Source organism: Puntigrus tetrazona, chromosome 14, assembly GCF_018831695.1.
Source record: "Puntigrus tetrazona isolate hp1 chromosome 14, ASM1883169v1, whole genome shotgun sequence".
NCBI lineage: Eukaryota > Metazoa > Chordata > Actinopteri > Cypriniformes > Cyprinidae > Puntigrus > Puntigrus tetrazona.
Window position 1 is genome coordinate 8752176 of NC_056712.1, and position 11838 is coordinate 8764013.

The window sequence follows — 11838 nt, forward strand, 5'->3', positions numbered from 1 at the left end:
TTCACTGTGCACAAAAGAAATGTAATTATTCTTTATGAAGTGGCCATTTTGTGAATGAATGAGAACATTAAACACTACTTCTTTATATTCTATACTTCTATTTCTGTGGGACCCGAAAACATCGATCTGTTACGTGTTCATGTAGTTGTCGGTTCAAGTTCATCAGTCAATAATTGACCTTTCATAAAGACCTGCCTCACTAGTTAGTGTTGTAACATCTGACGTTACAACGATGTGTCGCACAAATGGGTTGCATGACCTTATTATGTTTTATTACAATAACAAAATGCGAAGAATATAAAGCTCTGTTGATTGGTCTGCGGCTCAAGCATTGAATGTAACGATAATCCTTTAAATTGTCTTAAAAAACTTCGCTTGCATCAGTTGCATGGTGCCCCTGAAAACGGTAGCTACTGTTTCGATCCAGTTATTTTTATGTGCATTTTGGGATAGCACGTAATAAATGCTGGATGGAAATTTCCAAATGGGCATCAATTAAAAAAAATATGCAAAAAAATACGGTTTATACGGTAAAAAAACATGTGTATAAACTATGATGGAAACACTTTTACCAAGCATGTGACTGCATCAAACTACAATAACCGACGGACTGATCTCATCGAACACCATCTAATGCTGGTCTTCCTTTGTGATGTCTAGTTAATCAGGAAGTGGCCGTTTTCTCTTTAACCTACCCGATGGATTTTTTTTGCAAATGTTTTATACGATGTAATTTCGCACGTAAGATCACAATCCTAAACAACAGGATGTTCTGAAGGATTGATTAGATAGCAATGCCACGAGGGTGGTTTTTATTTGTGAAACACTTCCGTGTGAAAAAGGCACAAAAGACAGAAAAGGCAGAATTAAAGTAAAGAATACGTTTAATTCACGTTTTATTCAAAGCAAAAGAGGTTATGTGTGCCCTTTTGCGCACTTCGACAAGTCAGCTGTTATAATTAGACGCGGCAGTGCGTTTATATTTATAAAAGGTTCGGTTTGTAAAAAAAAAAAACGGAGAGAGAGATTTCCTTAAAATAAAGCTGGAAAGAGATGAGCTAATGAGCAGGCTATTAGGGAAATGGACATGGTCCCTGGGGGCCACAGAGAGGAGAGGCTTGAGCACGAAAAGGGGAGGGAAAATGTGGTCAACATTTCTTTTTTTCTGAATGCATCAAGTCAAATAAGATCCCTGAGAAGAACAGTAGTGAGGTCTGTCCTGCATCGGATCTCAGCTTCTACTATGGCTCACAGAATCCTGCACTTCATCACTGACTTCTTCGTCTACGAAACAGCCAAATCAGTTGTGGTGAAGAGCTGGTCTGTCGGAATCATCAACCGTGTCGTCCAGCTGCTAATTATTCTCTATTTCATCTGGTAAGTCTTGTTAATATGAACGTTTAAACTCATTTTAAATAGTATAGTTTCAGTTAAAGCTAGTAAACGGGGAAAATTTTTATTAAATGAAGCGAGGGGATTATACTTGAAGAAATAGTTCAACTTTGGTGATTAATGTAAATGTTTTACACAATGATGTAAAAAATGCTTGGACTTATTAATATAATTGAGTAAATGCGTTTAAATGCGACCCTGGAGCACAAAACCAGTTATGAGTAGTACGGGGGGTATTTATAAAAATAGCAAAAATCATCAACAAAGATTATGTTCCAGGAAGATATTTTGTAAATTTCCTGCAGTAAATATATCCAAACCTGATTTTTGATTAGTAATATGCATTGCTGATAACTTAATTTGGACCACTTTAAAGGTGATTTTCTCTAAATATTTAGATTTGGGTTTTTTTTTTGCACCATGAGATTTCAGATTTTCAAATAGTTGTAGTCTACCCAAATATTGGCCTGTCCTAACGACCCATACCACATATTTATTCAACTTTCAGCTGATGTATGAATCTCATTTGCTCCTTATGACTGGTTTTGGGGTCGCATATTGCGTTGCAAATGGGTGTAATTAGAAATAAGAACGAAATACGTACATTATATCCTTTTTATTTGTAAGTCCCTATGGATAAAACCGTCGAATACATGTAAATGCACATAATGCATTCATGGTATAATAGATCCATCTATATCTATCTATATATAAATGACTTACCGATTTGCGCAGACATACATACTAATGCATACATGCATGTGTGTCTCTGTATGTGTAAATAATAAATGTATTAATTTATTTTTAACATTTTTATTGATTAAGAGCAAACTACGGAAGTAGTTGATATTAGCCTGCTTAGCTGATTCAGTTTTCATACTTCAACTTCATAACGAGCGTGTTTAATCATTTATTTGTTGTCGTGTTTGTATTTTTTTAAGCTGGGTGTTTATGCATGAAAAAGGCCACCAGCTGCGGGACACGGGAATCGAGTCTGCGGTCATGACCAAAGTGAAGGGCTTGGGCAGATTCGACAAGCGCGTGATGGACGTGGCGGACTATGTAATTCCCTCACAGGTCAGCAAATGCCTGTTTTAATGCTGAAATATAATATTGCGCTCTCTCCGAGATCGGCATTTCTACTTATTTTTTCAGGGCGGTTCCTCCTTCTCCGTCATCACCAGCATGGTCATCACACCCAATCAGACTCAAGGACTATGCACTGAGGTGACCCCCAAAACTTTATCTGTCTTTATGTGCTTTAAATACGCTCTCGCTTGTGCTTTAACACTCTTCTGTTGTCTGTCAGACCGATGTGAAGCTGAGGTTTAATTGCACTGGCGATGATGACTGCATGGCAAAAATGGGCTCAAATTTAGGAAACGGTGAGTTAATCATCTGAGTTCAGTCTTCTGGAGGCTGACAACTCTATCAGTACTGCTATCATACTTCAATGATAGTTATAGTGAAGCGTGCTGATCTTTATAGATTGCTTTTTATATTGCTTCGGACGCATGTCTCCTACATCGCAGGTATTATAACGGGCAAATGCTTGAACAATGATAAAAACACAACAGGATGGTGTGAAATTGAAGGCTGGTGCCCTGCAGAGGATGACAACAATCTGGCGTAAGAAACACATGCAAGCTTTTTAGATTCACAATATTGCGCACAAGGGGAGTTTTCTAATAATGCAAAATAGGTCGGGTCGAACCTGTTTTAATGCTAGACGCGTTCGTTAATCTGCTAACTCTTAGACCGTCAGTGACGGGGGTGGAGAACTTCACCATCTTCATCAAGAACAGCATCCGCTTCCCTCTGTTTAACGTCACTAGGTGAGTTTCACCCGCAACAATCGGAATTTCTAAAAGAAGGATACAAGACAAATATATGTCTGATTTGCATGTAACGGTGTTACGCCCCCTTTAATCTCTTGAAATGATCTTTTTTTATGAAATGTGATAAATGTGACTAATCTGTGATGAAATGGGATCGCCAATGACTTGCCTATAATCAAAACTCTTATTTCACTTTAACAACTATATATCCCCCATTTGAAACAAAGGAAACTAAATTAGCCAGAATGATAAAACATAATGCAATCAATGTTTTTTTTTTGGCATTGCTTCATACTGATGTCCTGTTTCTCTCTCTCACCTTCACAGAGGAAACTTCCCTTCAAACCTAAACAAGGACAAAATTCGAGGCTGTCATTACGACCCGGTGCAAAATCCGTTCTGTCCCATCTTTAAAGTGGGAGATATCCTGAGACACATCAATCAAAGTTTGGACAGCATTACTAAAAAAGTAGGTCCAATCGGCTTTACCTCTCATCTGTTCTGCTTCCAGTTGATCAAAGTTTATTACATTATTTTGATAAACAGTCCATTAAATATCTCGGGCCGACTCGATGCTGGATTGTGCAGCAAAATGATTGAAATATTAATTTAAAAACAGGAAAACAAGTAGCTCAGAGAGGGAAGTGACTCTCGATCGCCTCCTGGAGGACAAAGGAAGAACGAGGAGGCTCAGAAAGGCACCGAGAAACCAAAGTAAAACATAATATAAAAGCGTATAGCTTTATTTAACAAAAAAACACTCCAGCCCGCAGCATTTGCATGAAGCCGTACGCGGTGGTAACGAAGAAGAAAACAAAAACATCACTACTCGCTCTTAAACAAAAGAAAATGCACGGTTGTCCCCAAAAGTTAGTTAACTCAGATTTTTTAAAAAAATGGAGCGTTTTCAAAAGTGAAATCAAGGCTAAATCGGAATCTGATTATGAGATTTAATACGCATAAATATATTTAATGCGTTTAGTGTTACGGATTCACAGAATGGCTTTTACCTCACAAAGGATTTTAAAGAAGGCCGCAAATCACCAAACATGGACCTATATGGGCATGCACGATGTTTTTGGTCGTTTCAGGAGGAGAGATTGGTATTAACATCAACTGGAAGTGTAACCTGGACTTTAATGTGTCCCACTGCAAACCCAAGTACTTCTTCACACGCTTGGATGCTGCTTTTGAGAACAGCAGTGGCTCCAACGGATATAACTTCAGGTACATGAACACACCGCTCGCGCTTCGCCCTGTCTTTCCTGCGACTGCATCTTCCTTTTTGCCTCTTCCAGGTTTGCTAAATACTATCAGTCTGAAGATGGGACTGAACGCCGAACCCTTCACAAAGCTAACGCGATCCGCTTCGAAATAATCGTGTCTGGCGATGTGGGTATGGTATACAGAGCCAGACCAAGCGGTTTATGTCGCACGTGTACGTATCTAACTTTGCTTGTTTGCAGGCAGGGAAGTTCAACACTGTGCCGTTTCTGATTAATCTGGTGGCAGCGTTCACTTCAGTGGGATTGGTGAGATAATTGATGGATTGGGGATGATAGCACTAATGCTGGCAAAAACACAATGCCTGATCGATGTATGTTTTTTTGCAGGCTACCGTGTTCTGTGACATCATCCTTCTCAACTTTCTTAAAGGGGCGGAGGAGTACAAAGCAAAGAAATTTGAAGAGGTGCCAGACTTGATTTCAGCCGCGTAGGTGAGTAGAGGTCAAACAGAGCGCTGTCTTAACTTTCTGTCCTCTTCACGAACAGGTGACAGACGTCGTGTACAAGTCTGCGAACAACAGACTCAACGAGGGAAGCCAGATGTCACTCAAGGCAATGGAGAAGAGATCAAACGACTCGGGGACCTTTTCTATCGGACGACAGGAGTCACACAGTTGAACCAACGAGGCTTTTCAGACAATACTCCTACTTCTAGATTTGTGATTTTTTTTTTTTTTCACTAAGTTTAAGTCTGTGAAGCTTTAGGGCTTCGTTTTGACAAAACGGGTTTAAATAAAGGCTTTCTTGGGTCAACCACCAATCCTGAGAAAACATGCATCTATGCATATGCACTACCAGTCAAAAGTCTGCACACACCTGGTCATTTTAATTATCGTTATAGAATAATAAAGTCATCAAAACTTAAAAACACAAATGTAAGTAGTTACATAGTAACCGAAAGTATTAAAACATTGCATTTCTTATCTTATCTTTGAGCTTTCAAATATAGGAGATTTCAAATATATATATATATATATATATATATATATATATATATATATATATATATATATATATTGCTTTGAATCTGGTCTAATGTACATCTAATTTTCTCCATTAATTTAAAAACGATCACAATTTACTGTATATCATATTATCTTCCTTAGATAAAGTGTAAGAGTCAAACCTTTGACTGATAGTGAATATATACAAAGAGTAATTAAACAGAAGCACATCAAATTTACAAAAAAGCTGTAATTAATTCATTAAGTAATAGATAACTGTTCAGCATATAAAATGTATATATTATTAGTATACACACTGTTCCTTTCAAAAGGTAAAAGTATACATGTATATTTTGTGTTTAAAGTGAATTATCGGTCTAAAATAAATCATACTGTTGTTTTTATTTACTTGAACTATGCCCTTGAGATTGTAAGTATTGTTACCTCAGAAAATAAATTGCACAACATCTTTGCACATTAAGTTAAATATTTCTATTGTTATTCTTATTACATTTGACTTCATTTTATATACAAAAAATCACCTAATGTAATGGCATATAAAATTAATGCTGCAATATCACAGTCTCGTGAATTTTTTTCACAACGTAATAATGATAATGGTGGATTATTCGTGTCACTCTTGCTTCAGAAAATTCAGTCTCGGGTTTATTTGAGCTGCAGCGAGTTAAAATTTGTACTTTCCGCTTTTGTGTTTCAAAGACACAATCCACTTAGGAAAAGAATGACGGGGAGAAGGTGCTTCTTGCCAATCATTATCAGCGTTTTCTTCTTCTTCTTCTTCTTCTTCTCATCAGAGTCCGGCAAGTAGGTGGTTGGTAAGATGATGACCTCTTCAGCGAACCGAACGCGTCGAGTGTCTTCCATCCTCCTCTGAGAGAACAAGACAAATAATGGCAGGATGTATTATAAATGTGGACACAACTGTGATGGCTATTGATTTACGAATGCTTTGTTAAGGACTTAATTTGGGCAACTTTTTGGCTGCTTCAGATTTTCAAATATTTCAATATTGCTTTTTTTTTTTTTATTGAATCAGCTTTCGGGATGATGTATAAATCTAAATTTAGAAAAAATTACCCTTATGACTAGTAATAACAATAACTAGTAATGAAATGTAGTCGTAATAATTGTATTTATTTGATCAACAATACAGTAAAATAGTAGCATTGTGAAATATTATTACAATTACTTCTCTATTTTAATTAACATTTAATTTATTAACAAAATGTAATGTATTCCTGAGATGTAAAACTACATTTTCAGCTTCACTGTCAAATGATCCTTCAGAAATCATTTTAATATACTGAGTTCCTGTTTAAGAAATATTCATTATTATCATCAGTGTTAAAATATGTTATAACTTTGAGCCGTATATGCTTACTGAAATTTAGAAGGATTGTCTTCATATCAGTTTTTGTTTCTAGTTTCTCAGAAACGCTTTGTTTTTTTTGCAGTGACGAGCGTCATAGTAAAAACAAGGTGAAAATTCGGCACCACCCAACAATTAATTCAGCAATGGCACTAAAACCACAACCATCCCGACACAGTAACACACAACCTCTGTTCTCTAACAAACTTCCTTGAGGTTCAGACCCAAAACAATCATTTCTAAAGCATTCTTCTGTGGTGTGACTCAAAGTTACTGATCACTGTAAAAAAAAAATTACAGAAATGCTACAGTGAAAACGTGCTTATTGGTAAAATCCTGTAAAATTGACAGGGGAACAAATGTAAACTGACATTCCCAGAATTCCCTGCATTGCATTTAAAAGTTTAAATTTGATGTTTTTGAAATAACTATGTTTCTTCTTAGTTTTTTCTTATCAGTTATGTTTATTAATGTTTATTGCATATTTCAGTTTAATGAAATACGATAGTGTTTAGTGTTTGTTTGAATGACCCTGAGCATCATCTATATATGTTTATATTTAAAAGCTGCTTGTGACGGGCTTTGGTTCATCATGTGACTTTCTCGTTACTTTCTCGGCTGCCTTTTTTTTTTTTTTTTTTTTTTTTTTTTTTTACAGTGATCTTAATATTTACAAAAGACAGCTGACATACTTATCTGAATGTATGTTAGCTTCTGACATATCCCACCTTTTTGCTCGCCGTCCCTGAAGTTTCAAAGGACTCCGAGCCCTGAGAGACGGAGTTCAGCGAGTCGAGGGAAGATGCGGGTGAAGGCTTTGAAGACAGCTGAGCATCTGTGAAAGCGCCGCCGTCCTCCTCGTGCTCCATCTCTTGTGTCGCGTGTATCTCGAACGACTCCCTCCTCTTTGTCCAGTGCTCTCTTTTTCGGCTCAGAGATCCATGGGATGTTACAGATGCTCTTTTTATTGGCTGAGGGAAAAGAACGTTAAATACTAATAACACAGTAAATCATTATCGCTTTTGCTTATAACCCTTATCTACTCTCACCTTAGCATACGAAAGGTCGAGGAGGGGTATAAAGTCCTCTGTCCCGTCTTGTGGCTGGATATGGCTGGGGTCGGACACTTGATTAAACACCGGCTGTGGATCTCCATGTTCAGTTGCCTTAGATTCGTTTAGATGAAGCCGGGAATAATGTGATCGCTCACTGCTGCGAGATTCGTCAGGGGTCAGATTGGTGATTTGTGACTGGTTAGTAAACGGGTTAGTTGGTAATGGACTTGCGGGGGGATTTTTATTATATTCCATGTCCTGTGCAAACCTCGGCTGAGTCAAATCTAAATGGGAATCAGTTGCGTCTTCATGAGTCCACTTAGTGTTCAGTCCTTCTTCCCGTGATTGGTTATTAGTATTCGCCGCCTCCTTAGGCTGGTGCATTTTGGTGCTGTTAACTGAGAGAAACTGAGCCCACTCCGTCCCGCTGAAGATCTCCTCCATTAAATCAGAAGTAGCGCCAAATGAGAGACTGTCACTGACAAGAAGGGTGAAAGATCACATAAACAGAAAGCCAGAAAGAGCCAACGAAAACAACTTCAACCAATACGTGGCTTTAATAGTTACAATGGTTCGTTTTACTGTTTTAGCCCTGAGGGGCAACGCATTCTTTCTCCGTGAGACAGTTTCACGTGAAATGAAAAGTGATTCATGGATCGCACGTGTGGAATGATAAACATGTCTAATGCATATTTCTAATGTCATTGGTTGATGTGTTTACCTCATGTAGCCGAGTGAACCAGGGCCACCTTCATCCAGCGCTTTGCTGATCTCTTCATGATGGATGTTAGTAGTCTCAGCGAGTGCTGTTTCATTCACATCGACGGGCATCGATAACGATAAGTTATTACTCTGAATATAAACGTAAAAGACATTTCGCTTTTAATCATTTTGCCCATGCTTGCCCACACAAAATGAGTTGCATTTCTTTTCAAATGTAAGTGGACTTCTGAGCAGACTTAGAGCATGCACCGTGTGAAGCGAGATTCAGTCTCAAGGGAGCAAGCACGTTCAAGTTAAAGTGCGCTGTAAATGGCAGAGGGAATAAGGGTATATTGATACATCACGTCCAGCACATAAAGAAGTTTGAAGTTCAAAACAAAGGACCTGAGGCATTATTACTGAGTTTAATTAGTCGCAGGTTGAATTTGCAAGCGTATGAAGAAGCGTGTGACGTTAGTGTTAAAATGTTAATATGATGATGACACTGCATCTGGCGTTTATTGCGCATTTTGCAGCTTTTAAATATATTCATTATATTGATTACATTTATAATAATTCAATTTTTCCAAAAACACCCATGGAGGAATTAAGTATATTACACAAACATAAGATAATTCGCTTTATATTCATTATTATTGTAGTTCTGGGCAACAATTAATCACAACTGATTTTGTTTATATATGTGTGTGTGCTGTATTATTTGATATAAAGACACACATTATATATTTTGAAAATATTTACATGTATATATTTATATTCATATAATTTAGAATCTATATTATATATAAATATGTTTAAAACATAAACATAATTTTTTTCTTAAATATACATGCATGTATTTGTATTCATATATACATAGTAAATATACACAGCACATACACATATATTATGTGAACATAAAGATTTGTTTTTGGATGTGATTAATTGTTTGACACCACTAATTTAACTAATACATAAATATATTATGACATCAAACTCATATGTCTTCTGCAGTGTATTCAATGAACACATTTAGTCAAATTAATAGTGCTGTCAAAATATTAATTGTAATTAATCACATCCAAAAAAAAGTATTTGTTCACATAATATATGTGTGTGTACTGTTTATATTTATTATGCATATTATGTAAATTTATACACATAAAGTATATACTTAAAAATAATTCCACATATTTAAATATTATTGTTCTTAAATATATACATACATGTGTGTACATTTATATGCACACAATAAATATACAGTTCACATGCATATATTAGGTAAACAAAAACTTTTATTTTGGATGCAATTAATTACGATTAATCATTTGACAGCACTACAAATTAAGTGAACTTGAACTCTCATGCTCAGGGAAAAGCTCTGTGTAGGGACCCTGTCAATCGAGGCACAACTCTTGTTTTGCATTAGCCAAGGCTTTGCTAGACGGTGTTATACTTTAATTATGCAATTATATACTTTTTAGATTTTCACAAAAGTGAAAGGCCAGTAGGGTCAGTTTCATTTGTGCAATAGCATACACTATACAGATTAATTTCAAGCTGTCTTTGCATTAAATCGAACACTAGCACTCACTTGCACTTCACTCTGCGCTTGTCTTTCTTCATCCTCTCTTTGTCTGGTCAGTGCGCTTCTGTGTCTCTCTCTCCATCTCTCTTTCACACTCTGGGCCCACCTTTTAGCCTCCCCCCACTTCCTCCTGCTTGTCTTTGTCGTTTTTCCTGGTTGCTCGTGAAATCTGGAGCTGTCGTTTCTCTCAATTCCAGCACCCCAACTCCATGCGGCACTTTGACCTCTGACCTCTGGGTTTCCCAAGACAGTAGACGTTGTTGTTAGCGTTGGAGCTAACAGATCAGGAGGGTTTTGGAAGGCTTCTGTTTTGTATAAAGTCGACGCGTTTGAGCTGGCCTCCCCATCCAGGGAAAACCGTTTCTTCTTCTCCGGCTCAGGCGTCTGATCTTCTCCGACCCAGGAAGTGACATCACTGGATGTAAAGTCCTTGTGTTCCCCCCAAATTAGCGGTGGGCGTTTAGGTTTACCAGAGTTGTACCCGGAGTTGTTTTTACTGATCCTTCTTACCGGCTGTTTAGCAACAGGAGTCAATGCATCCTCAAAGTGAGGCGGTTGTTGAGTCCAAGGGTTCTCCCACTTATTCCAGGTTGAGGTGCGTCCATCCGGCTCTTTTTTGTTGGAAGAAAACCCAAACTGATAAACTGTTGTTTTAGATGAATCTTCCACAGCATTGCTTTCTCCAGACGGACTGCATGTTTGCATACCAATGACCGGGCTACTGTTGGTCTGAGCGTTCAGTCGTAGTTTCTGAAGCATAGATTCCAGTAGTGCATGAGAGTCTGAGACAGGGTTCGGCTCTGCCATTGGACTCTATGGTACCACATGAGTAGAGACAACTCACAGATGCTGGGTATGTCTACACATACAAGCACACTCGCTCTAGACGCTCAAATTTCACCCATGATAGTTTCTAGTAAAGCTGTACGGTTCTACAGATCCTCCATTTATATCACTCTCTTAGTCCACATAAGTATTTCTGTCCATCAGTCATTCAGATGCTCTAGCTTTCCACCTGAGATCTCTTCTATTGTGTCTGATGTTTGATATTTCACGATTTCTGAGTGTTGCAGAAGGAAGGAGTGTCATAAATAATAGTGCAAAAGCCAGAAAAAGGTGTGCCCAACACCTAGATGGACAGGTAAGACAAGTGTGTCAGGATGAAACATTTTGTATTTTAGTCACTCCCTCTGGCCAGCCGCTGAATGGCTGAGACACCGCGTCTTCAAAAATCACGAGAACATGCTGACATTCTAATATGAAGTCACCGCTTTTTGAGAAAGTGTAGTAATTACATTTAATTGGCCACCCATTTTCTTTTAAGCAGACAAAAAACTGCAATTCTCTAATGTGAAATATCTTGTTTTATATCACTAATTGTAGTAATTATGGTATTTATGTGAAATTATCTAGATTTATATCCCAGTTTAAATGAAGTAAAGTAGGATGGAATGTATAGTTACAATTAAATAATTATGGTAATGTGAATTCAGAGAGCGGTATCAAACATCAAATTTAAGGATGTAAAATTGTGTAACCTTTTATTTTAAATACTTTAATAACAGATTAACAGTCACGCAATTAAACAATGTTAAATCAACTTCCGCTAAAATACACAACGTTGCATTTTTGAGCAGGCGGT

The 11838-nt window shown here is 37.4% G+C and overlaps 2 protein-coding genes across 6 annotated transcripts; one reads left to right on the plus strand and one right to left on the minus strand.

The window, feature by feature from the left end:
• Positions 1–1180: 1180 nt before the first annotated feature.
• Positions 1181–5942, plus strand: p2rx3a (purinergic receptor P2X, ligand-gated ion channel, 3a). Of its 4 annotated transcripts, none has more exons than XR_006252445.1 (12): positions 1181–1377; positions 2334–2469; positions 2548–2619; positions 2702–2777; positions 2925–3021; positions 3150–3227; positions 3558–3703; positions 4325–4457; positions 4529–4626; positions 4697–4762; positions 4844–4921; positions 5004–5066. XR_006252445.1 is itself a non-coding variant. In XM_043256600.1 (12 exons), exons 1-12 carry the CDS (start codon positions 1244–1246, stop codon positions 5133–5135), a joined length of 1242 nt encoding a protein of 413 aa, XP_043112535.1. In that variant the 5' UTR covers positions 1181–1243; the 3' UTR covers positions 5136–5942. The 4 variants fall into 4 exon arrangements, 2 of the variants coding, with proteins under 2 accessions (XP_043112535.1, XP_043112536.1); XM_043256600.1 differs by having other exon boundaries at positions 4529–4622; positions 5004–5942; XR_006252444.1 differs by lacking the exon at positions 5004–5066 and having other exon boundaries at positions 4325–4626; positions 4844–4890.
• zgc:113229 (uncharacterized protein LOC550612 homolog) lies at positions 5697–11423 on the minus strand. 2 transcript variants are annotated; one of them, XM_043256599.1, is made up of 5 exons: positions 10203–11423; positions 8628–8758; positions 7901–8378; positions 7580–7822; positions 5697–6352 (listed from the first exon to the last, which is right to left on the minus strand). In XM_043256599.1, exons 1-5 carry the CDS (start codon positions 11001–11003, stop codon positions 6176–6178), a joined length of 1830 nt encoding a protein of 609 aa, XP_043112534.1. In that variant the 5' UTR covers positions 11004–11423; the 3' UTR covers positions 5697–6175. The 2 variants fall into 2 exon arrangements, with proteins under 2 accessions (XP_043112534.1, XP_043112533.1); XM_043256598.1 differs by having other exon boundaries at positions 7901–8384; positions 10203–11419.
• Between the last annotated feature and the right edge of the window lie 415 nt (positions 11424–11838).